The 26,630-nt window shown below is 44.5% G+C and overlaps 1 protein-coding gene and 1 non-coding gene across 2 annotated transcripts; one reads left to right on the forward strand and one right to left on the reverse strand.

Moving 5' to 3' along the window:
• Window positions 1-21,224: 21,224 nt before the first annotated feature.
• Window positions 21,225-21,331, forward strand: LOC136490343 (small nucleolar RNA R71). The gene has a single exon (XR_010767632.1). It is a non-coding gene; the product is annotated as a small nucleolar RNA R71 (small nucleolar RNA).
• Window positions 21,332-24,961: 3,630 nt separating this feature from the next.
• On the reverse strand, window positions 24,962-25,423 carry LOC136488242 (uncharacterized). Its single transcript, XM_066485242.1, has one exon. The coding sequence runs from the start codon at window positions 25,421-25,423 to the stop codon at window positions 24,962-24,964; it is 462 nt and encodes a 153-aa protein (XP_066341339.1).
• Window positions 25,424-26,630: the final 1,207 nt, after the last annotated feature.

Raw genomic sequence — 26,630 nt, forward strand, 5'->3', positions numbered from 1 at the left:
CAGCGGAAAATAAAAGAAAGTAGCTCTCTCGTGGTAGCTCCAACACAGGGACGGTCAACTGGTTGACCACAAGCCTAAAAGTCCTCTGGGAACTCCTCATACTCGTTGACATATGTTACCCATCTGGGATTTTTATCCAAATATAGAAAGTAAACAAGCGTAAGTACTTCCCGTACTTAACAAGATAATATGGGGTTATGAAAGCTCAAAAAGGGTGACTCTGGTTTACTGCGGTTAGCACTTTTAGTAGGTCAAGATTTTATCATCAACTATTATCAAGTTATGCTTAAGACCCAATTAACCCACATGATCAGATATCATAATCAATTGTATCATATTATCATCGTAGAACATCATAAATGAACAACAATAAATAACCATTTATTATGTGAGTTTTCCGGGCCACTCGTGACCGTGAGCACGGCTGTTATAATAGTTTGTAACACTCTGCAGAGGTTGTGCACATTCACCGTGAGTCGTGATTCCCATATGCCCGGGTTAATTACTCCCATAACACTACCAAGGTGTGCAGGTGGGGTACACTATGAAGCCATTTCATAGGTTTCGCTAACAAGTTAGGGCCGCTAGGTTTCCTCGGCAGGCAGATGTAGGAACCCCCCTTTCCTATGGCACAAATCCTTCGTGGCTATACACATAAGAACAGGGGCAGTCCTATACCCAACGTGGCAAGCCCCATTTACGCCATAAAGGTAATCTCTAACAAGCTAGAAAAGGTCCTATTATTGAGCTAAAGTCAAAGCCATGTGACCCTCATGGTTGCACTGTCAGTCCCAGCTTTTGCCGACAGATAAGTCCTTATGGAGGGCCAGGAGCATCATGATCAAAAGTCATTTGCTCCTTCGCCCTATAATTCAGTTGTTTAAAAGCAACTTTTACCTTTTCGTTCCACAGAACCATGATTCATTATGTAGATCATGTATATTTACATTGAGCGCTAGAAAACTACCCATATGCATATAACCCGTAGGAGACAAGGGAATAGGATAATCAACCACTAGGATGTCCTTACGGGTATCAAAGTTAGACACATGCAAATGAGTAATTAATAAATGGTGAATAGGACATCAAGGTAGATCCCATGCTATACTTGCCTTGGTTAGCAAACTCCTGCTGGTCGTCAAAGGACTCTTGGTCTCCAACGTTCTCCTCACCGTCTGAACACGACCAACATGGCAACATACAACATTTTAGGAACATTCATGCAAAGCAAACAAACCTATAGTTAGAACAGTACACTAGTAGTATAGAAAACATGATAAAATGTTTATGAAAAGAATCTATGTCTTGCTACGATCATGTCAACGCGAAGTTCACGAAAATCAGAGCTAAAACGCGGAAGTTATGATTTAAACAAGATTTCCTATAGCAAATTAATTAAGTAAACCTAACTATGAAATTTAAAAGTTGCAAACATGGTTAACAGTGGTATTAACACGTAGATTATGCGATTACGAAACTAACGCAAGTGGAATGGGTCAAATCGGAGTTAAAACGAAGTTTTTATGAGCAAAACAAATCCAGTGGCATTTCTGTAATTAGAATGAACTATTTTTGGATTTAAAATAAATGAAAAGGATATTCGGATTTAATCGATTGAGGGATGGCGGACATAAATTGCCGAAAACCAAGGGACTCTTTAGCAACTTTGCCACGGCGAAGGGGTATCGGCCACCCTGGGTCGTTGATCAAGCAATGGATGGCTCATATTAGAGCTGGGGGAAGAGAGAGAAGGCCGGCGGCCGGAACAGGGCTCCAGCAGGTGGGGCACCATGGCCGGTGGCGAGAAACTCGCCGGTGCACTCGGTTTAGGGTCTACGGGCCACGGTTCGATGAACCGAGGGCATCGGGGGAGAGAGAAGGTGAAGGCGACCTCGCCCAGGCCGAGAATGCGGCCGAAGGACACTATCGGCGGGGTGGTCGCCATGGCCGGCAACACGGAGGTCCCCAGCGCACGCGGCTAGGGCCCTAGAGGCCATGATTTATGAAATTGAAGGCACTGGGAGAAAGAGGGGATCAAGGCGGAGATCCTTACAGCGTCAATCGAGGCGAGGACGAACCAGAGACGACGAACGGCGGGGAATGGCGGCTTGGAGATGGTGGACCGCGCGAAGGAAAAGACGCCGGCGGTTGTAGCTTTCGTGCACTCGAGCGAGTGCGAGAGTGGAGTGGGGGAGGCTGCAGGGAGGGTGGTGATGGGCTTGGCTCCTTTATAGAGGCCGGGGCACGGGGGAAGGTGCTCCCACGACACGAGATCGGCGTGGCGGCGGTTTCGGCTTGACCGTGCACGACGCGCGGGAGGTGAGTGACGGTGCCGACAAGTGGGCCTAGGCCATCAGTGGTAGAGAGAAGGAGGGAGGGTGCGGCGGCAACGGTTGCCAGCTCGCCCAGTTGGGCCGGCCCAGGAAGAAAACGGGAGGAGAGGAAAGAAAAAGAGAAGGAAGGCCAGCGGGCCGGCGGGGAAGGAAATGGGCTAGCAGGCCAAAATGAAGAAGGGAGGGGGAGAGAAATTAATTTCATTTTCTTTTTTCCAAATCACTTTCCAAATTCATTTTCCAAATGATTTTTGAATCCTTTTGAGTTTAAATCAAAACCACTCATCATATTAAATACAATGCTGCAGCATGAATGCATCAACATGTATCTATCCTTATGATTGATTTTAATTTCATGAAAATTATTATTTTCCTATATTTGAACGCACACATAATTGCATAAATAAATCAGATTTAGCTATTTTAAAAGAGTGCAAATTTTAGGGTGTTACACTCAACCATCATTCTAGAGGTTTTATAAGTTTTTTTAAAGAAAACTCAGAGATTCCATTGTATGACACTCTCAAGTCACTCTTTATATGTGGTATTTGTGGATCCTCACCCTCGAATCTCTCTCTATATGTAGTATTTGTGGATCTTTACCAAGGCATAATCATGTTGTTGCCTTTTTCTTCCTACAACTAAAGCTTTTTTGTGGAGTTCATAGGTAGGGAGAATGCTTGAGCTTACTTGCAATGCATATATTGTAAAGCCAAACCTCGAATCCAAAGAGGAAAATGGCATACAATAAAATCAAGATGTGCATGTGTGTGAATATATGGTAGATATATATATGGTGGCTAACCTAATTCTATTATGCTCCTTGAAACATATCTCTATCTTATTGGGACTTGAAAATATTTTTTAAGAACATGGGCTATCTTTATTCTCATTTTTTCTTTTCTTTCTCTCCTCTCGTTTTTTCAATACTTTGGATCTCTATGTGTCCAATTTTTTTTACTTTTGCATAGCCCCATGTCTCTTTTTGCAACAAAACTTTTTGAGAGAGATATCAACAAGAACTTGGAGCATTTATTGTGAATGAATCCTAACAGGTATGTTTTTGCTCACTCCTAGTGTAGGAGTTGAACATTTTTGGGTGGATCTAAATAGAAGGCATGTTTTTGCGCCCCCTCCTAGTGTAGGAATATTGCATATTTGGGTGGTGTGTATGTGATCTTGATTTTAAAAGCATGATAAATTCCTCATAAGGGTCATAAAGCTTGACAAAACTCAACACAAAGACAAGCAACATAAATGTGAAAGGTTTTCCTAATCTAAACAACATATATGGTTATGGTAGGAATTTATGCTTTGTAATCAAGGAACTCATCGTATATGTTTTTATTTTCAAACAAAAAAACTCTAGAGCTCAGTTTTGCTTTGGAACAAGATAAACAGTAGCTCAAACCACTCATATCATATCTGTCAACTACCTACACTTAGATCAAGCGTATGCTACGCACGAGTTTCAAGTTCAGAGCAAGTCCTTATATCAAATCAAATTTATCCAAAACTCAGGAGAATCTTAAACTAAAAACTAGGTATTTGAAAGGAATAACAACAGAGCAACTATTCATCATGTCCATCAAAAGATTTTATTTGAAGAGAGGATTAAAGCTCCTTTTTATTTATGAGTATTTATTAAGGCAAACTATCATACATACTAAATATTTTTTATTAATTAAGGACTAAGTACTTTCTAGTTTCATTTATTATGCTAGAAATGCTTAAAAAGTAAAGTAAAGTAAAAGAATACTTACCTGGATAATGGAGATGTATCTCCCCCAAGCTAGCTTTTGAACAGAGGTGTGTCTCCCCAAGCTGGCTTTTGACTTATTTTGTTTTAGCAAATTTTATGATGATTTTTTTAATAAGGTGAGTAATCATAATATCTTGTAGTCATTTTAATCTTCTTAATCTTCACCTAAAAAAATTAATAACCAAAAATACCAAAAAGCTACTCTACCAGAAAATATGATCTTAAATATTTTTATTTTTATGCCACCACAAAGAACATTCTTATGGGTTTTTTACACACCACAAAGTTGTTCATATGGGGCTTAAATTTATTTAATGCAAAACTTAAATGAGATTAAACTAAAATAAGTTTATTATGCATAGTCAAACTTTTTATTTTTTCAACTTTAAAATGCAATGCAGAAAAGTAAATATGCTTAAAATTATGCATCTAAATTAATGTATGCTTATGCATAAAAGATTTCTAATGCAATGCAACAAAGTAAGTATGCTAAAGGAAAATTATGCAACTAAAAATAAATATGAATAACTACCGAGTTACCTTTCAGCGAGGGTTCGGTGTTTTAAGTCTGTCGAACCAGACTTCTCCTTGGTAAGTTCATTGTTCGAGTGTCTCATTTTGTCCTAGAAATGAAGACCTGGATGGTGACATGTGGCAGAACCATCCAAAAGAGCACACTTACGGAGGTGCTCGTCTTCCATTAGACACTAAGCACTCCAAAAGTTAGCTGCATCAAGCAGTTCCGTCGGGCACACCCCAAAGGAGAACCTGAATAATCCACATTTTCATCCAGGATCCAATAATAAGAATGAGTTTACAATACTTAGTCTATTTCATACAACAAGAGTTCTTGAAAATATATTATTACAATACCAGAGTTCAGAGTGCGGAAATTAAACAGCGGAATTAAAATCAACATCTAGCGATTCGATACAAGGATCCATCTGTGCCCACCAGAAGAATCCTCCACTTAAAATCCATCCTTAAGCTGCACTTGCAACAGGGGTAAATAAACCTTGAGTACACAATGTACTCGCAAGACTTACTCGACTAGTGGGAATAGTTTCCCGACTCCAAAGGATATGATAGGTGAAACGACCCCAATTTCCGCGAAGGGAAATCCACAGCGTCGAAGTGTAATAAGATCATTGTAGATCATATTACCCAAATTCCAGTCGAATATCACATCCATACAACGATAATATCAGAGTACAAATAGTGCGGAATTACATAATTTATTACATCGCCGCATTGGCGGAATCAAAAGTAGCATTCATTCAGAATAGCTTGAAGATAAGATCGCCAAACTCGAGCGTAGGCACGAACCCCTCATCCATCAAACTCCTCGGAGCTATACTCCTCAGCAGAACCTGTGTGCCAAAATTTATCAGTACGATTTGTACTGGCCACTCCCAACCCTATGAGCATTGCTTTGTGGAAATTGGATGCAAGTTGGGTATAAGCAAAGTGAACCTATATGGCTGGGGTTTCCTATGCATTAGCATATCAGTAAACAATAATATTTTGTCAAGTTTTAACACCATTCCCACACACATTCCACTCCATTCCCTTTTCCGAGCCAGGTTTCGATCCTAGGATCGACATACCACCTTCTCCATACCATTACCATACCATACCATACCATTGCTCAGTCGATAGGCCAACTCCCTCTCGGCACTGTCTCAAGGCCCGTAGCCCCTGGCTACGACCGACACTCTCTCACGGGGGAAGAAGAGAAGGACTCATCTCACTATCTAGTTTAAGCGAAACCCAGGAAAGGTCCATAGCCAACAAGTCAGCACATGTATCGATCGATCAACCATACACTCTGCAGAGGTTTTACATAACCACAAGATCCGCCTTCCTCGCTGACCGTCGTCAACTAGGCTGATTTCGGCTGCTTGCTAGCCTAGGATAAGGCCACTCTACCATTCAGCCCTGGTTCACCCCAAGTCAAGTCTGGGGTGGCTGAAACTGTGAGTCATGAGCTGGGTCCACAAGGTCTCCATGAAGTCTCGGAAGGGTGTGGGGGAAATCCTCTGCGCCCCGTACCTCCTTACACTATCCGCTATCAACCTAGCAGTAGTGGCAATATCCTACCAAGTAGTCCAGCCGTCCCGCACCATATAGGGCGAGTGGTACGTAAGGCTTCCCGGTGAATCTGAGTACTAGTAAGTCCTTAGGGATGACCAAGCCAGAATGTCTCCATCAGGGTTTCCATTTACCGTGCCACCACAGCACCTCCATCCCGGGCTCCACCCGTCACAGGTTCACACCCAGGTCCACCTCATATACCATTTTACCCACCACAGGTATCCATTCCAGGGGTGCCCAGGTAGCACCCCATGGCAAGACTTGCCCCAGGCTCGTCGTATACTCCAACTTGGTCGACACAACCCTCACCCTCCACACACCCGAGTCACACACGCAGCACTCTCCCCATGGTCCAGATAACACCAGTATCCACCACGCATGTAGTATAAGCATAGTAAAAGTATAAGTAATGAAATGTATAGCAGTAAGCGTATGTCTATCCTAATAGCAGGGTATGTAGGGGTAAGTTTGCGTCAAGGTAAAGGCTTTCAAGCAAGCATACTACCATGCAAGTCCTAGCATAATATAATTGTAGCGGTAAAGTAAAGCGATAGCAGTTCTATATTAGCCATGCGTAATAGGTGCTACGAGATTGGGTGGGATGTGGCACCTTCAGTGTAGCCGTCTCCGTTCTCCTCACGGTACTCACGGTCCTCATCCGTCCGGTTCTCCTCCGAGTCTATAAACGACCGCATTATAGTCGCGTTAGCGACGTCTATAGAATAGCACAAAGAAGCAATGAAAATTCAAAAGAACCAAATGCACTCAAACATGGGTCCATTGCGTAGAGCTTGATTTTAGATGAATTTTGGTCCTGGTTTCGTATTTTTCCGAGGTCGTATGAATTAGTTATGAATTTCCGAAGATTAAATCTATTTCTGAAAATGCAAAAAGGCTGAATTAATCCTGGGCTGACACGTGTCATGCTGTGGTTGGTCTACGTGGCTTGCTGACATCAGCATGACGTCAGCATGACATTGTCATCATGGTTCCGAGCTGACAGGTGGGGCCCAGCTGACGTCAGCATGACGTCATCAACGTCGTCCACACCGACAGGTGGGGCCAAAGTCTATTGGGTCACTGACAGGTGGGTCCGGTCAAAGTCAATGCCAGTCAACGGTCAACGGTCAATGGTCAACAGTCACGGTCACTAACATGTGGGCCTGGTCTGCTGACGTCAGCAGCTGATGTCAGCGTGACGTCAGCATCACGTCACCTCAGCTGTGCTGGCTGCTGACATGTGGGTCCCTTGTGACGTCAGCATCTGACGTGTGGGTCCAGGGTGTCCGTGTCACTGATAGGTGCGGGCCAGGTCAACGGTCAGCGTTGACCAGTCAACGGTCAATACGGGCCGGGTCTGAACTGGGCCGGTTGGGCTTCGGGTTGGGCCGGTCTGGGCCGGGCCGGGCCGAACACGTGGCACGCTGTGACGTTGCCACGTCACGGCCGTGGGCTCTTATTGGGCTGTGTCCACAGCGTGGCTCACACCGTGTGGTTCACGGTGGACCAGCGCTCATGGTCCATAGACCTACGGCAGGGCGCATGGTGGACCGAGTCCACCGCCTCTTCTCCTTGGCTTGGCTCATGTGCACCGAGCTCACGCTCGGGTGCCAGCGAGAGGGGGGGTGTTCCCCTGTTTTTCCCGCGGCGGCGCTCCTGCCGGCGGCGATCTTCACTGATGAGCCGCTATGGCGAGGCTGGTGTCTAATTGGTGTGGGGAAAAGTTTCCCCGGGCCACGGCGACTGTGTCGGTGGGGTCAAAGTGGCGGCCAGAGCTTCCCAAGGTGCTGGCCGTGGCGAGCGGCGGCTCGAGCTCTACCAGCGTGCGGGAATGGCGCGAGGCTGTGGTATAGGCCGGTTCTGTGGTGCGCGTGGGCGACACAACGCACCAGCGGGCATGTTGGGCAGGTCGAGGGGTCCTCTAGGGCCTCCGGTGGCTTTGGCCATGGCGGCGCCCTTCCGAGCACGACGGCGGCGTCGGTGAGGTGGCTACGGTCATGGTGAAACGTCTCGGCGGGGCATGTATGCTTCTACGGATGCGTGGGGACGCAGCGGGGACATCCAGGCTCAAGGCGAGGCTATGGGTTCTCCTATGGCCGGTAGGGCTTCCCGACGGCCACGGCGAAAGGTGACGATGGCGAGGCGCGCGGGTCGCTACGGGGCTCCAGCGAGGTGGTCACGGCGTGGTCACAGACGTGTGCGTGGGTGCGGGTGTTCCAAGTGGCTGAGGCAAGGCACTGGCCTACGCGCTCCAGGCGTGGAGCGCCATGGCCGACGGTGAGGTCCGGCGGCAGAGAGAGACCGGAAGAGGGGAAAAGCTCACCGTGGGTGGCATGGAAGACTGGATGGCGATGCCGTGTCGATGCGAGGCCGTGCAGCTCCGGTGTGGCCACGCAGTGCCGTGCCGAGCCGCGTCAGTGACGAAGCGCCGGCGCCGTCTTCGGCTCCAACGACCTCCTCCTCCGCGGCGGATTCGGCGCTTTCTTCCTCTCCTTCCTTCCCCTTCTCCCTCCTCTCTCTTGGTTCCGGTGCGCAGCATATGGCCACCAAATGGCGGCGGGTGATGGACGTTCGCTAGGGCTCTGGGGCTGGGGCTCTTATAGCCAGAGCTTCGAGCTCCATGGTGGACGGCTAAGGATCGCGCTGAGTGCATCGAGTGGCTTGCGGGGCGTGGGTGGTTGGCATGGCGTTGGCGTGGGTGCTGCGCCAAGGGGGGGCAAGGCCATGGCTCGAGCGTGACCCCCTGGCCCGCTCTACACTTGCTGTCGGCCTCCGGTCGGCTGATGGTTGGGCGCGGCGTGGGGAAGATGAGCAGGGGATGGCTGACGGGCGGGGTCCGCTGGCAGCGACTGCGGCAAGGGAAGAGGGACGCGCGGGTGAACTGCACGCGGCTGATGCACGGGCCCAAGTAGCAGCGCAGCTGGCGGGGCTGGGCGCGTGGGCGGCTGCGGTAGCCTGGGCCTGCTTGCTGGGCCGAGCGGCTGGGCTGCGAGGCCTTCTTCTCCCTTTCTTCTTTTCTTCCTGTTTTTCAATTCCTTTCCATTGTTTGAATTTAAATTTGGTTTAGAGTTTGAATTTAAATTTGGTTTAGAATTTGAATTTAAAACTAAGGTAACTTGTTCATTGGAGTTTTAGGGAGTTTTTAAGCATAACATAAAGCAATGAGAATCCAAATCACAATTTAAGTTAACACGTATGCAACATCTATTTGATAGAAATTAAATAACCATAATCAACATATGACATGCCATGCTTATGTGTTGACTTAGGTTGGGTTACTTCTAATGCAACTCTTGGGTTGGGTTACTTTACATGACACTCATCATCACATGGAAGTTTTAAGAAAAAATTTGTAGTTGTGATTTTTGGTGTGTGGATTTCTGGGTTGTTACAATAGGCTTTATGGTTTGCTGGGTTTTCTTTTAGCGGAAAGCATTACTAGTCATGAATCCTTATGTGTTCATTTTATTAGCATTCTAGATTAGTCCATTAACTAACCATTCTAGGTAAGTACCTGTTCTACTTTCAAGCAGAAGTTGAGCAATCAGATCCATTCTTCACCTTTCATTTTCCAGTTCTTACTACGATGCTAGATCATAGTCATGTCGTACCGCATCGCGTGGCAATTCGTGAACCAATGTATCCCAGCTGGATACCCCGAAACACATGCCTCGCTTGAACCCAGACACAAGCAAGACCAACCCACCACTCTCCTATCATGGGATCTAGGTCCCCATCCAAACTTGGACTCCAAGCCCCCACTCCTAAGTCCTGGACTCAGTGCGGTGCTTAGACCTCCACCATCCCCGCCTCCAATCAGTTAGTCTGAAAAGAGCCAGAAACCATGACAAGTCTTCCCGCTCCTATAAGCAAGTATGTGCTTAGGATAGTAAGTCTATGACCTGACTACCATCCACAGCAACGGATGGTCCTTAACCGACACGGACAGGGAAAACAGTGTAACCAAGCTATGCCCCGTTGGCCGCAGTACATAACCTATTACGCCCACCAATACTCGTACTATATCCCTGCCCGGTCTCCATTTTTTCTTTCACCATGTTATTATGAGAGTAATAGTAATAACCATCTATTGTGAGTAACGGCATGTTACCCCTCCTACCGAAAACCTAAGCATAGCAACTACACGGCCTATGCTAGTAGGACTCATAGGTAGAAATATCTATGCATGTAGTTTTCCATATAACTCCTGAAACATAATTGCACATAATATATATATATATATTCAATAACCATTTCAAAAATAAGGGTTATGCACCGGAGCTTGCCTTGGGCATGCGAGGTGTCAGCAAAGTCAGCAGCTGGTGGCTCCGGGGCTCCCTCCTAGATGAGAACCTCCTCCTCGTACTCCTCGATTATCTCCACGTACTCCGGCTCGCCCACGGTCATGAACTCCACCAATTCGTTCTCTACATGCATGCAATGATGGTGCTACACTTAGTATTACGACAATAGCAACTCTTAATTAACAACACATCTACTAAGCTACTATGCTAACTCTAATGACTAAGATGCTAAACTACCCATCCTTTCCACTAAACAGGTATGAAACATTCAAGTATTATCGTAGTAGCCAAAATGTATTTCTTACTTTATTTACGATTTAATATTTATAATAAACAAGGAGCACTTGGCTAACCTATATCTCAACCTATTCTAGTGCTGCAAAAATTATAGTAAGCACACAATAATACAATGAAACTACTCCAAAAATTTCATGGTCAAAGCTATTACCAATTTGCCACAAAATTCCCTACAATAAAGCATCTAAATAAAACTAAGCATGTTAAATGATTTAATAGCCCTAAACAACAACACAGACATATATGAACTAATCACATCATCCGATAGATCTCTATTTTAGAAACTCAACAAAATTTATTTCACAATTTTTGGGCACCTACAAGATTTTATATTAATTATCAAAGATAAGCTCAAAACTTATTTAGAAAAGCATTTACTAATTCGGTAAGAAAAAGGAAAATGCAAATAGCCGAGCTCGGCCCACGGCCAGCAGCCGGCCCAGCAAAACGGCCCACGCGGGGAGGCCACGCGCATGCTGGTACTCTTGCAAAAGCACCCTTGAGCTACCAGCAAATCAATCCGCACTCTACACGACTATTCCTAGAGAGAGAAACTTTGCAACAAGTCCCTCTCACTCTTCCCTCTTTGCATCGGCCTGGTCCCCCCCCCCCCCCGGTCACCTCCGCGAGCACCAGCACGGCGACGGTGGCATTGGCGCTCCCGCCAGCCACTTGGGACCTCCCTTGCCCAAAATAAGAGGTCGACGCTCACCTAGGGGCGGACGCGAGTCGCCGAGCGGAGATAGAATGGGCGGGGACGCGTCTAGGTGCTCCCTCCACGGTGGTGGACACCCTACGGCGGTGGCAGCCGCGTTCCGATGAGCATCAGCAACTCACCCCCGTAGCTACCCGTGGTGGTGGCTTGGCCGGGGATGGACCGGGCGCGTCTGGCCACGGGCGCATGGCAAGCCCGGCGATGGACTGCGGTGGCGTGGCCACGTCAGCGGCACCGGAAAGGCAGTGGCAGTGCAAGTGGGGTGCGCAGGGTGACGTGGAGGTGGAGACAAAGCTAATGGTGTGGCTGGCTGGCTCAATCGACACTAGTGGGCGGGTTTGCCATCCGCCTCGGCTGGAGGCGGCCTTAACAACTCGGCAGCGATGGAAACGGCCAATTGGAGTTCGGTCGGGCTCAATTGAAGGCCAGAGAGGACTGGGCGGTAGCAGGACTCCCGTACTAGCACCTGGCGCGAGTAATTGCGTTGAAAATGACTGGGCGCTGTGGATATGGCTTTGGCACGGCTCGGTCCCGCCTGCTCGTCCTTGGCGGCAGCAATGGCATGCACGAGAGATGAAGAGAGGGGATAGCTCGATACGTCGCGTAGCCATTCAACAACAAAGAACAAGGCGAGAGGGCGGACAACTACACGTGCGGCGCAAGGCGAGGCTTGCAGTGGCTTGGCACGTTGTGCCGCGTGCGGGAGCTCCGGGTCACCTCAACAGGACATGGTCGACCGCTAGAGGGGACAGGCGCACGTGCGAAAGGCAGCGGCCTCGATCCTGTATCGACGCAGCGCCACCGGATCAGGGGGGCAGGCACCGGTCATGGCAGCCATGTGCGTGGCGGTGTGCGCGTAGCGGCGCGAGCAGCGACAGCGGCTGGCGGAGCAGGGCAGAGCAGCGACAGAGGCGACAACAGCAACAGGCAGCCAGCGGCCAGGACTGCGGCGGCCAGGGCTGGCCGGGCAGCAGCCGCGCAGCCGGCTGTGGCGAAGCAGCGGCCTAGGCTGGCCGGCAGGCAGCCGGCGGTGACCGACTGGCCAGTCGCAGCAGCTGGCAACGGGCAGCCATGGCCAGGCCATGCAGCCCGAGCTATTGTTGGGCACGAAATTTAAAGCAGCCAAAACAACTATGCCACCATGATCTAAACACAACCAACTAATTTATGCTAAAAAGGACATGTTGAGGTACCAAGATAAACCAAAACATGACCTTATAGCTTGACTAGATTTCCCAAAATTAAATGGTCAACATAGCATAGTCATTACATTACTAGACTTAGAGAAACTCTAGAGTTTAAAGCCAAATTTAAATTTAAATTCAATTTCAATTTTCCAAGCTATTAGCAATACTAGCTAGCAATATTATTTTGCTAAAACAAGAGTTGCATTGCTTCCTATAAAGTTTGCACTTCAAACCTTATTTGGTGTCACATACATGTTTATAGCATTTTTGCTTAATAAAATTTTATTTACAACCCCACTCGATAATTGTACAAATCGCGAAAGAACTTTTCGTTTTTCGTTTTTACGACTTGTTTAAGTTACAATGTTTCGTCTATCCATTTCGCCACATGCAATATCGCTTAAGTATGATGCTCATGACATGATTTAGTAAGTGATTAGCGAGGTGTTACATGACACCTCCTCTCTCCAAACCTGTTTAGGTTGTGAATTTGACTTTGGTGTAGCAGGTTCGTTGTTCTCTACTTGTCCTTCTTCTTTGTCCTTTGGAGTTGATTCCTTCGGCGACCCCAACGACATTAGAGCTGGCAGAGAACCACCCTCACCTCCCGCTCACCTGCAAGTGGAACAATCATCATCGGAAGATTGCCTGATGACGAATTTCGTAGTCAATCCAGTGCCGTATGTTCCTGAGGGGTTGCAGATTGAAGAATGGGTGAGACTAGCTCGTGGCCGTATCGTCATTTCGGGTAATCCACCTCGTAGGCATGATGATTATGCAATTGCTTCTGTTTTCCCTCCTCCGCCACAAAATCAGTTATATGAAGCAATGGATGAAGTGGTTGATTATTTTGAGGAAGTTCATAGAGTCCGCATAGCCTCTGCTTGCTTATCACCTCTTGGTCTGTGTCTGCTTCAGTTTGGCTCCACTATCAATCAACAGGCCATGGTCAATCTGAGCCCTCACCAGCTGGACGATGTTAGGGAAATCGTGGTGCAGGAGCATGACAGTGGAATCAACATGAAGGCGTGTCCCTTCTCTCGCACCTGTTGGGTCATGTTTTTAGCATTCCCCCTGGACTTTCAGACCAAAGAATATATTTCGCAAGCTGCCAATCATTTTGGTACAGTTATTACTTGGACCAACAAGAGCAATTGCAAGTCGAGAATTCTAGTCAGGTGTGCTGTTACTGAGATTCACAGAATTCCAAGAAGTTTCATTGTGTGTCAAGGCAGTCAGTTGGGGGCCAACAGCAGATCCTGGACCGTTCCTGTCTATGTGCTCTCCTCCCATCTCAATGAGGGACAAGATGCTGATGAGGATCCCATCCCCAGATGGTAATCCTCACCCGGTGAATGGGCCATTCTTTCCAGGAGTGCAACCTGAAGCTCAGAACTTCTTTACCAATCTAGCAGACTTAGAAGAGGTGAATCAGGCAAATGTGGATGCGGGATGGGAGCCTAACCAAGTCCCACCTCCAGTTGTTCAGTTCAACCCGAATGGATGGAATGCTTGGCCTGAACAAGAAGGTGAAGTAGTAGCAGATAATGAACTTGCTGCTGTGCAGAATCTGGCTGAGCAGGTGGTGATCAATGCTATGGCTCAACATCCTGATCAGGCCCAGAACTCGGCTTCTATCAGTTCAGGCACAAGAGAATTCTTTAGAGCCCAAGGTGTTCCTGTGACCGTGGAGCTCCCTTTGCCTACTGAAGAACAGGCCCTTGTAGTCTCTCAAAACCTTCGCAACAATGTTGACAGTGACTATGAGATCAGGCTTCATGCATCTTCTTTGGGGTTGCATGATGTTTTTGGCCCTCAGCCGTCAATTCAAATGCTGATAGCAGATATCCACGAGTTTGCTCTTGTCAACAAAATGAAGCAGCCCATCAGAGGATCCATGATTCAGCCCAGCTGGAGCTTCAGGCCTGTTGAAGGACCAAAAAGAAAGTGGCATCTGGCATTTGATAACGCCTTGTGGGGCAATAATGCTGAAGCATCCTCTTCCAGGGCAACGGAAGGCCTCCATACAGAACAGCATAGTGATTTGGTGCAGACAAATGACATTAATCCCTCCTTGGGCTATGACAACACTCAAGGAAAGGAAATGGTTGTATATAATCAGCAGTTTGCTATTCAGCAGATATTGAACAACCTTCGTTGTCAGAAAGAAGACCTGAACATGGAAGTGGAAAGCCAGTCAGTGATGGGAGCATCTGGAGAAACCATTCAGAATGATGACAACTCCCTTTTCAGTAATGCACCTATACAGGAATTAGCTCTGACAGATAGTTTTACATGTCCTAGCCCCACCCCGATCAAAAAGAGGAAGACCTCAAAAGGGAAGACGCCTATTGTAGATGATGAAGTCAGGCGCAGTGCTAGACTCCGCAACAATTTCAGCATTGATCACATTCAGCTTGACAATGAGCCTAGAAGGAAAAATGGAGAATCTAAGAAGACAGTTTCTTTCTCTACTCTAAAGAACCTCAAGTCCTGCATCTTGATGAATGCAGCAGATGAAGATGAAGAAATGTTTGATGCTGAAGCTGCAATGATTCCTATCCAACCATGCAGGACTTGGGGATAGAATTCTGTGGTGTGCCTCCTGAGGAGATCACATCGGAGCTGCTACTACAGAATAAGAAGCCATGAAGACGCAGAATTCTACTTCTCTAGTTCTTTCTAGTCCTTACAATTTCCATGCTACCCCCCTCTCTTATATTGTATCAGTGTCCTCTTTAGTCTCTGTGTCTGCTCAGTCTGTAGTAGTTTCATGGGCTGTGTCTTTTGTTTACCAGGTTGCTGTGCAATTAGGTGTTATTCAGTGTCTGAACAAGTTTATCAATGGATAGTACTTATCATTCTTGGAATGTCCTCTGCTGGAATGTCGGGGGGGATAAATGATGAGAAAAAATGGAACTCAATTTCTAACAAAATTGAAGAAAGTGCTTGTTTCATCTTCTGTCTTCAAGAAACCAAAAGAGAACATTTTGATGCCATTTACATTAGAAATTTTGCCCCAAAGCGTTTTGACAGATTTGACTTTTGTCCTTCTGATGGTGCCTCTGGGGAAATTCTGGTTTGTTGGTGTAGCACTGCCTTTTCTGCTACTACTCTTGAGAAACATGCTTATGGCATCAGACTGATTTTCACCTCCAACTTAAACCTGGAACAGTGAAACTTGATTGTAGTCTATGGCCCAAGTCGTGGTCCTGAAAGGGATAACTTTGCTAACTAGCTAAATAATCTAGAAATTGAGGAAGAGGATCTTTGGTTGATTCTAGGAGATTTTAATTTCTATCACAGTACTGATAACAGAAATAGAGCAGGAGGCAACTAAAGTGATATTCTTCTTTTCAATAGTATCATTAGCAATGTGGGTCTGATTGAATTACCCATGAAAGGCAGGAGTTATACATGGAGTAATATGCAAGATAATCCTCTTTTAGAACAAATTGATTGGTTTTTCACCTCAATGGCTGGACTACTAAATTCCCCAATACCATGGTTCTCCTTCTGGCCAGAATCATTTCAGATCACATACCTTGCAAGGTATAGATTGGCACTAACATACCAAAATCAAATGTCCTCAAGTTTGAAAACTTCAGGTTCAATCACCCCTCCTTGATGCAAGTCATTTCTGAGTCTTGGGCCAGTTTTCCCAGTAAAACTAACAGTGCTCACACAATAAGTTCGAAATTTAAGTCTATGAGAAAAGTCCTGAAAAACTGGGCTAAAGGTCTTAAAAATCTTTCAAGGCTGATTGCAAATTGTAACATCACAATTGCCTTCCTGGATAAGCTAGAAGAAGCTAGATCTTTGTTTGGTCCTGAGGCTATTTTCAGAAATGTGATCATAGCTCACCTGCAAAATCTTCTGAGCATGCAAAGGGTATATTGGAAGCAGAGATTTACTCAAAGGTTTGTGCAGTTTGGGGATGAAAACACCAAGTTCTTTCATGCAATGGCCACAGAGCGTTACAGAAAGAATAACATTGCTCAAATCTTGAGCCCAGATGGAAGGATGGTAACTGATCATCATGAAAAAAGTGCCCTTTTTTGGAATGAATTCAAAGCTCGATTAGGAGTATCTCTGAACCCTGAAATGCTTTTAAACATTGATGATTTAATTCAGCAGGATGATGACTTAGCTCAGCTTACTCTCCCTTTCAGTACTTATGAGATAGACGCTGTAGTCCTGAACCTGCCAAGTGACAAAGCTCCAGGGCCTGATGGTTTCAATGGCCTGTTCATCAAGAAAACTTGGCACACCATCAGAGCAGATGTTTACTAGCTTTGCTTTGATTTCTGGGATCACAAGGCTGATCTTAAGAGTATAAATTCTTCTTTTATCACTCTTGTGACCAAGAAGGACAACCCTGAATCCATCAATGATTTCAGGCCAATATCCTTGTTAAATACTTCAATAAAAATCATTACAAAATTGTTAGCAAATAGACTGCAAAGAGTAATTCTCAGAATCATTCATGCCAATCAGTACGGCTTTATCAAGGACAAGTCAATTCAAGATTGTTTGGGTTGGGCCTTTGAATATCTTCACCAATGTCACCAATTCAAAAGAGAAATTGTTGTCTTAAAGCTAGATTTCGAGAAAGCTTTTGACTTGGTTGAGCACAGTACTATCATCAAAGTCCTTGAAGCAAAAGGTTTTCCAAGCAAATGGATTCTCTGGATCAAGGACATTCTTAATAGTGCCACCTCATCTGTTTTGATGAATGGGGTCCCTGGGAAAGACATTCAGTGCAAACGTGGAGTAAGGCAAGGTGATACCTTATCACCTCTCCTTTTTGTCTTAGCTGCTGACCTTGTACAAAGCGTGATCAATAATGCTTGCAACTGTGGTATCTTACATCCTCTTCTGCCCCAAGGAACAAGCATTCCTTTCCCAGTGGTTCAGTATGCAGATGATACCCTGCTAGTCATGCAAGGAAAGGACACACAGCTTCTCTGTCTCAAAGGTATCCTGCATACTTTCACTGAATCCACAGGCTTGAAGGTGAATTTTCAAAAATCTTGCCTGGTTCCCATCAATATTTCAACCAGTAGGGCTAACTATCTTGCCAGTGTGTTTGGATGTTCTATTGGCCAATTCCCCTTTACCTATTTGGACCTCCCCTTGGGTACCACTAAACCTCAAGTCAAGGATTTTGCTCCTCTAATCTGTACAGTGGAAAGAAGACTCTCTGCTAGCTCTCAATTTCTTTCTTATGCTGGGAGACTGCAGCTTGTGAATTCTGTGATCTCTTCACTGCCAACATACTATATGTGCTCTCTTAAGCTTCCTGTCACAGTGATTGATATAATTGATAAATATAGAAAGGATTGTCTTTGGAGAGGAAATGATTTGAACAGGAAAGGCTAAAATTTAGCAGCTTGGAACATAGTTATGAAGCCCAAAGACAAAGGAGGTTTGGGGGTGATCAATTTAACCTTGCAGAATGAGGCTCTCCTGCTCAAGCAACTTGATAAATTTTATAACAAGAAGGATGTTCAGTGGCTGCATTTAGCCTGGAACAAATATTACACAAATGTAGGCCCACATCTTACAAGAGAAAAAGGCTCATCTTGGTGGAAGGATATAACGAGATTGCACATAAGATACAGAGGAGTGGCAATCTGCTCTCCTTCTAAAGGTGATACAGTTAGTCTTTGGGAGGATGTTATTCTTGGCTGCTTGATGTCCCAAAAATATCCCACTTTGTATAGCTTTGCCAAAAACCCCGGCCTCTCCCTGAATGCAGCTGTTCACTGTAATGATCTTGTCGGTCTTTTCAGAATACCAATGACCAGGCAGCCTTTCAATGAATTGCTGTTGCTCAGTTCAGAGCTCTCTTCTTTCTCAGTCAACTCCATGGACAATGATAGATGGTCTTTCATCTGGAATAGCAGTGCATATTCTGTTAAGAAATTCTACAGGCATCAGTTTCTCAGTTTTCAGCCTCCTAAGCCCCTAAGATGTATTTGGCAATCAAAGTGCATGCCCAAAATCAAGTTCTTTGCTTGGTTGCTTCTAAATGACAGATTCAACACTAGAAATCTCTTTAGGAGGAGAAATAAGTTTTTGGAAGAAGGTTATAACTGTGTTCTCTGCCATAAAAATGTAGAAGAAACGGCCTATCATCTATTTTTTGATTGCTCTGCAGCAACAGCAAGATGGTTCTCCCTAGGCATCACTTGGGATGATTCCTTGGACATATGACAAAAATTAGTAAACAAGAAACTTGATCTTGGTTTTCCCTTCTTCATGGAGATCTTTATGGTGGCTTCTTGGTGCATTTGGAAGGAAAGAAACAGTCTTATCTTCGATGGAAAGGTTCCTCATGTCAGCCTCTGGAAGGCTAGCTTCAGGAAAGAAGTGTTGCTGCATTTGGTCAGATTTCGGCAGTCCCTCCACAGGAGCATTATTTCTTGGCTGGACTCCCTTTAGTTCTTTTTAGTCTTAGGCTCTTGTTTTTCTCTTTCTCTCCTGTTTTCTTCTTCTTTCTTTGTGTTGAGTGGTTGGGTCTCTTGTTTTTTCTGAGTTATCTTCTTGATAGCTTGCCCTTGTTTTTGGTACTGTTTTAAGTTCGTTGGTGGTTCTGGGGGGCTTTGCCCCACGGGTTTTGTCAAAAAAAAGAAAAGAAATGTTGATCGACATCTTCTGTTGGGACGATTCTTCTTGGCCTGTTCATAAGTTGTATAACTATTGAAATTACACCTTACCTTCCATCTTGGAAATTGGAAGTGGACTTGTCCTGATCCCACATAGATAATAGCATTCGTGGTGTTAAGGAATGGTCTTCCCAGGATGATAGGAACTTCTTCTTCGTCTCCCATATCAAGTATCATGAAGTCGGCAGGAACATAGTCATCTTTGATCTTTACCAAAAATATCTTTTGCTATTCTGTCCTGAAAACCGATTTGTTTGGTCCGCCTTCTGTAATTGAATATATGTAGGAAACAATGGCTCACCAAACAAATTATCATATGTTACCTTGGACATGATGTCGACACCTGATCCAAGATCACAAAAGGCGTTGTGGAAAACCCGTTGTCCAATTGTGCACTCAATTGTTGGTACGCCTAGATCTTCTTTCTTGGTAAGGGAGGGTGAAACGAGGAGATGGTCGTAGGTTGGATTGAAGTGTGGTAATCATGTTGACAAACTCAAGCCTTCCTTGTTCAAACTGGAGTTTTTGTGTTCCTTGTAGCTGATTCTTCTCCTTTATGCCATTTGCTTTGCCTAGTTGGAGGCTTGCTCTGGTAAAAATTTAGTGGAATGCAACTTGCTATTTGTAAATGAAAACTTCTCCACTCTATCCTTTATTTGGAAACATATCTTGGCACTCTCGGCGTGGATGGTTGCTTTAGCAGGTGTGCAGGAAAGGACGTCCCAGGATGATGGGTGCCTTTAAATCATAGCCGGTAGTCCAAAATGACAAAGTCTATAGGTACATATGAGCTTCCAACTCGTATACAGACATCCTCTGCAATCCCTTCTACTTTGCTAATTGATTGATCTGCAAGCCTCACAAGCATGGTTGTGTACAATAAATTACCAAATTGTAAAATGTGATCATATATTACCTTTGGCATAATATTGATGCTTGCACCAAGGTCGCAGATGACTTCATCAAAATCATGTGGTCCAATCTTGATAGGAATGACAGGGCAGTCCAAAATCACCTTTCTTCTCAGGCATGGATTCATCCGCCAGTTTCCATGGCTTGGCTCTTTGTAGAAATCTGAATTTGCTATCTCAATGATATTTACAGTTTTGGGATCTTCCGGCTGCCCTGGAATCTTACATTTCTCGTTTGATGGAATAGCAGACGCAAGCTGAGCTATTTGTGATTCTAGCATTTTATTAAAGCTAAGCTGATTTTTCATGGCAGATGAAAAGTTATCCATTTTATTATTTATGTTTTCTAAGATTTTATCATTAGAAGCAAGCTTTTTAGAAATAGTTTCATTAAGTTTAGCTTGTCTTAACACTAAATCTTTCAAGGATGGCTGATTATAAGAATTATTAAAATTATTAAAATTATTATCTTGATAATTACCTTGGTAGTTACATTGATAATTGGGTCGCTGTTGTTGGCCCCATCCTTGTCCTTGTTGTTGTTGAGGATGGTAATTATTGTTGTTGACGAAGTTCACATCCTCTTGTGTTTCGAGGACAGTTGTTCCCCAAATGTCCAGTATTTCCACAGACTTCACAAGTCATGTGTGAATCAAAGATTTGCATAGCATCTTGTTTTTCATTGGCTTGGTCTTCAAGTCTCTTCATTAACAAATCCATCTTAGCAGACAACATGTTTACTTCCTTAAGTGTGTGCATACCTCCACCTTTCTTACGGGGTTGAAGATGTTCTTCAGACCAACCTTGGTTAGAAACCATCTTATCTATAAGAGCTTGTCGCTTGAGTGATTGTAAGAGATAAGAATGCTCCTCCAGCAGCAGCGTCGACATTTTCACGGGCACTATTGGTTAATCCATGGTAGAAAGTTTGCATGAGCAACCAATTCTCCATCCCATGATGAGGACATTCTGAAATATATTCTTGAAAATGTTCCCATGCCTTAGGAATTGCTTCATCACTTTGCTGTTGAAAACTTGAAATTCTTCCACGCAAACCGTTGGTTTTGCCCACTGGAAAGAACTTTGATAAGAATGCATTGGAGCACCTTGTCCAAGTAGTGATATTATCTTTATTGGCGTAGAACCATTGCTTCGCCTTCCCCAAAAGTGAGAATGGGAAGAGATGAAGTAACACGGCATCTTGAGTGACTCCTTTGATAGTAAATGTGTAGCAAATCTCCAGAAAATGCTGAAGATTGGCACTTGCATCTTCATGTGCCTTTCCACAAAATTGACTGGCTTGCACCATGTTAATGAGAGCTGGCTTGAGTTTAAATGATGCGTCTCCTGTGTTGATAGTAGGTCCAGTGCGAATATTTGCAGTGCTTGGAGCAGAAAATTCACGAACGGTCTTCTTAGCCATAGCTTCAAGAACATGTGTTGAGCTTTCTCCTGATTGATTTAATTGAGAAGTTGATGCTTCCCTGGTCTTGTTCTTCTTACTCTTCCTGATAAGAGATTCTGGATCTTCAATGAAATTTGATGGAAGGTTGAAACCGGACATGCACTACCCTGTATAAGATATAAATAGATAAAAATAAGGGCAAGCCTGCTAGAGCAGTGGTGAATAGTTTTGATACATGAATAAGTAAAGTTTAATCAATTCTTTCATTGCCTTTATCCTCCCTGGCAACGGTGCCAGAAATGCTTGTTAATATTTGTTAGTATGAACTACAAATTAAGAATTCTGCAAGCACATAGATATACCATTGTAGCATTTCACCGGGAGTATTCCAGGTATCGTTATATATATTTTACCACTAGGAGGAAGGTGGCATGAAAGAGATTGATAACTTGTACTTATGATGAATCAATAAACTAAACACTTACTCTAACACAGGGGTAAGTCAAATAATGATAATGTATGTATATGATAAGCATAACACTCCGAGAGACTCCAAATATAGCAACAGCTAGTCTAATTAGAATACAAGTGAGATAAATGCTTAAGTAATTCTTAATTAGAAGTCAAAGCAAAACATGTCATTATATATACCAGCAATAGCAAAAGATTAACACTATACTTATACAAGGGGACATCATCTATAGAGAAGCATAGTAAATATACTTCTTCATAGCGACATAGGTCCTGCTAGTCCTAGAAACGGGATGTGGAATACAGAGGATCTACAAGGTTGTCACCCCAAGTAAATCTACCACAATCCAGAATGCAGGGTGCATCCACAGGCAAAACAATGTATAAGCACCACGCTTAAACAAGGTTCGGCTACTCAACCAGTTCGAACACTTAATTGAGCGCGCTATGATCCTATGCATAGATATAATGATAATAAAGAATGTAATGATAATAAAGAGTAATCGCCACGTCATCAATCCTCAACAATTGTTCCTCCCACCATTGGATCAAACCGACCTAAACAAACGGTGGAGATTCATCCTCAAAGTCGATGGAGAACTCCCAGCGCTGACAGGTGGGCCCTGGGGGGTCGGCTGACCCCACCATGGTCCCCGTCCATGTGGATTTTCTTCTCTGGCCCATGATTGATGGATTAAAGCCCAGTAGAGTTGGTTTCGTTGCGATTGGATCTAATCTCCTGTGATAATATGGCCCAATTTAACCTATTTTCTCTCTGTATTCACAAAATCAGAAAAACTAGTAGAAATAATTAGTTTAAACCACTAAACCTACGTTGGTGATTGGTTTTAAGGATAAATATATATCATATTAATAATTCATAGTTGATGTTATTAATCGTCAAAACCCACCTCGCGCTTGGCGGTTCCATCAAAGCTGAGGAGGGCAGTTCGGGTGTGATCTCCGTAGAATATTCCCTAGAACCGACCTGTAGAGTAGTATAAGTAGGAGGGAGAGGCACCCTCACACAGACACACCACTCAAGAAGCCTCTCTCCCTCTCATTTGTACTTTAACACTTTTAGTAGTACTTTTGGAGCTAGGCAAGACTCTTGTGAAGAGCTTGGACGTCTTGGCAATTCTTGGTATGAGAAATACACTTGGTTCCAATATGGCCTTGCTCTCATTTTATCAAAGTAATTATACTATAGAACTAGAGCAAAGTTCTTTTGTTATACTAGCATATAGAACTTTATGCTTGATCATTCATACAACATATATGGTTAGAATAAGACCTAAGTTGAGGTGGTGGTTCATTGTGCCTTCGGGTATGCCCAAGTTCTATGCTTGTCGATCCGTAGGGTCGGAGTCCCTGGGGGATTTGGGTAGTTTCTTTGTACACGGGCGTGGTGCTCGGGTACATGGTAACCTTCGGATATGATGGTGCTCCATGGTTGAGGGGTAGGCGGCCGGTGGTGATAGCCCTGTCCGTCCCTCGTAATCCCCACGTTTGGGGACAGTGTAGGAGTTCGTAAATTGCCACCCAAGCTTGCTGGTAGACCAATGCTTAGTGGTCTCCCCGTCCATCTATATGCTTAGAGCTTAATCTTAACCATGTATTTGTATGATTACCTGCTAATCTTAGCATAATTACTCTAGGATATGCCTGCTCCAGTTTAGGAATATTCTTTATTCTTTATTCTTTTTTTCTCTTTATCCTCGAGTTTGGCTTGAGTGTGTGTCACACTATCCCAAATTTATACTGGCTTACCCCTGTTATGAACATTGGTCTAGTATACAGTCATGTTATCTTGTTCATGTACTAAATAGATACTTTTACACCATGCCTTCCTTTGGGAAAATAAAAATTAACGATACCCTAAATACTTCCGGCTGAAATGCTACAACGGTATATCCATGTGCTTGCGGATTATTTATGTATGCGTTAAGAAATACCTACATCCCCCTGGGACTCTGACCCTATGGATCAACAAGTAAGAACAAGGGCCAACCCAAAGGTACAACAAACCATTTACCGTAGCTTAGATCTACTAGCCTTTCCATATATGTTGTATGAATGGTTTAAGCATAAGGTTCTATATGTTAACTTAATAACATAAGAACTTTACTCTAATTCTATATCATAGCTACTTTGATAAAATGAGAGCAAGGCCATATTGGAATCAATTATATTTCTCATACCAAGATCCTCCAAGATGTCCAAGCTCTTCACAAGATGCTTGCCTAGCTCCATCTACTACTAAAAAGGTAAAAGAGTACAAGTGGAAGGAGAGAGGCTCTTGAGTGAGGTGTGTGTGAGTGTGGGAGGCCTCCCCCTCCTTTTATACTAGCTAATGGTGGTTTACAGGGAATATTCCGAGGAGATCCATCCCGTACCATCCTCCTCTGGAGTTAGTGTACCGCCATGCGAAAGGTGGGCCCAAGATGCGCTAGTAGTGGTGCGGCTGCCCCCTGGTGCGGCCGCCCCCGGGTAGCGCCCACTTCCAACCGCCTTTGGCTGGCGGGCTGCTTGCTGGGCTTGGGTAACGTCCAGGTGCATTTTGGGCCAAGATTCACAAAGTAGGTGGGCCTTTCTTCTATTTGTTGCTTGATCTGCTTTACGCTTCTTCTGGTTGTGCATTTTTTATCACCATTTCCATGTTTTTCATCTAAATATCCTGCAAGGCATCTTTTTCTCCAAAACATTTGGAAATATGTCAATATGAAAAACATATGTGTATAATCACGCTAGTTTCTCTTCTTAAATGGCGGTCATAATTGGTCAATAAAGACCACCAACAGGTGGCAAGCATCATAAGAACTTATGTGAGAAATCCTTATCTTCTACCTTCTCTCCCAAGCTCTTCAAGTCATTGACAATTACTTCCAAACAGTGGAACATCTCTGGTATGCTCTCACCCTCTTGCATCTTGAAATTTGATATCTTTTCTTTGAGAATGTATAGCTTGGCACTCTTCACCGCCTTAGTCCCTTCATATGACTCCTCCAATCTTGTCCACACATCATGTGCTCTCTCAAGATCCTTTATTTGCTCAAACACCTTCACATCCAATGCATCATACAAAGTGTTGACGGCTATATCATTGAATTGGAGCTTCTCTTCTTCATTTGCGGTGGGATTGTTTGGGTTGATCACCACAAAATCATTCTCCACAACATCCCATATCTTCTGGTTCATTGATTTCATGTGAGCGCTCATCTTCCTCTTCCAATAGTCATAGCAAGTGCCGTCAAAGTGTGGTGGCTTCCCCATATGGTTGATTTGAGCCGTTTTGACACCGTAGGTTGTTCAGACTTAAATCAACGATGACTATGGCTCTGATACCACTTGAAAGGTCCTAAAAGGCTAGAGGGGGGTGAATAGCCTAAATAAAAATTCTACAAAGCATTAGAGCAACTTGTTAGTTAATTAAACGGTGTAAATGCGTTTTGCTCTAGCTCTACTCAAAATGCAAGCCACCTACCAATTATGCTAGTTAATTACAATCTCTATGGCACACAATTGTCTATGTCACTACTTCTACACTAGTTGAGCTCGCTAGGTAACTAATTACCACTAAAGCTACTAACTAGCTAAAGAAAAGAACCACTACCTCTACACAAGAATAACTATCTGCAAGGATCAAGATGCCCAAGAGGGGGGGTGAATTGGGCTAATTCGAAATTCTCTTGCAATAATCAAATCCTACGGATAGCCCAATTACCCCCATTGTGCCTAGAAAAGTGTTTCTATTAAACTAATGCACAACAAACTCGCAACCTGTGTTCCAAACTTACTCTAGCAAGCAATTCTATGGATGTAAAACAAGTATTGAATTGCTCAAAGTAAATACTCAAGGTAAGTGCTCAAAGTAAATAGAGAGAGAAAGGAACACGGCGATATTTTGCCGAGGTATCGGAGAGTCGCCACTCCCCACTAGTCCTCGTTGGAGCACCCGCGCAAGGGTGTAGCTCCCCCTTGATCCGCGCAAGGATCAAGTGCTCTCTAAGGGTTGATTCTTCGACACTCCGTCGCGGCGAATCACCCAAAGCCACTCACAACTTGAGTTGGGTCACCCACAAGCTCCGCCGGGTGAACACCAAACTCCCAATCACCACCAAGCCGTCTAGGTGATGGCGATCACCAAGAGTAACAAGCACGAACTCTCACTTGACCACGCGAAGCCTAATGAGAAGATGGATGCACACTTTGCTACTCTTGATTTGCTAGTGAGGCTACTCTCTTGGATTCTCAAATCACAAACACCTCACTAGGACCTTGCTCTTCTTGGCACTCACAAACGTGTTTCTCAGTTGTTGGAATGAGCAAAAGTGACTCCACTCACGAGTGGAGCTTCTATTTATAAGGCAGCCTAAAAAACGAACCGTTATGAGCTTCTGCGGGATGACCGGACGCTCTGGTCGTGATGATCGGACGCTCCGGTCAGTTCAACCCGTGAACCAGTAGTAAAGAGTCGACC

This window comes from Miscanthus floridulus, chromosome 10 (genome assembly GCF_019320115.1).
Source record: "Miscanthus floridulus cultivar M001 chromosome 10, ASM1932011v1, whole genome shotgun sequence".
Lineage (NCBI taxonomy): Eukaryota > Viridiplantae > Streptophyta > Magnoliopsida > Poales > Poaceae > Miscanthus > Miscanthus floridulus.

Excerpts from the sequence above, each read along its gene's own strand:
- LOC136488242 (XM_066485242.1), bottom strand. The coding sequence starts at position 25,423 with ATGGGGAAGCCACCACACTTTGACGGCACTTGCTATGACTATTGGAAG.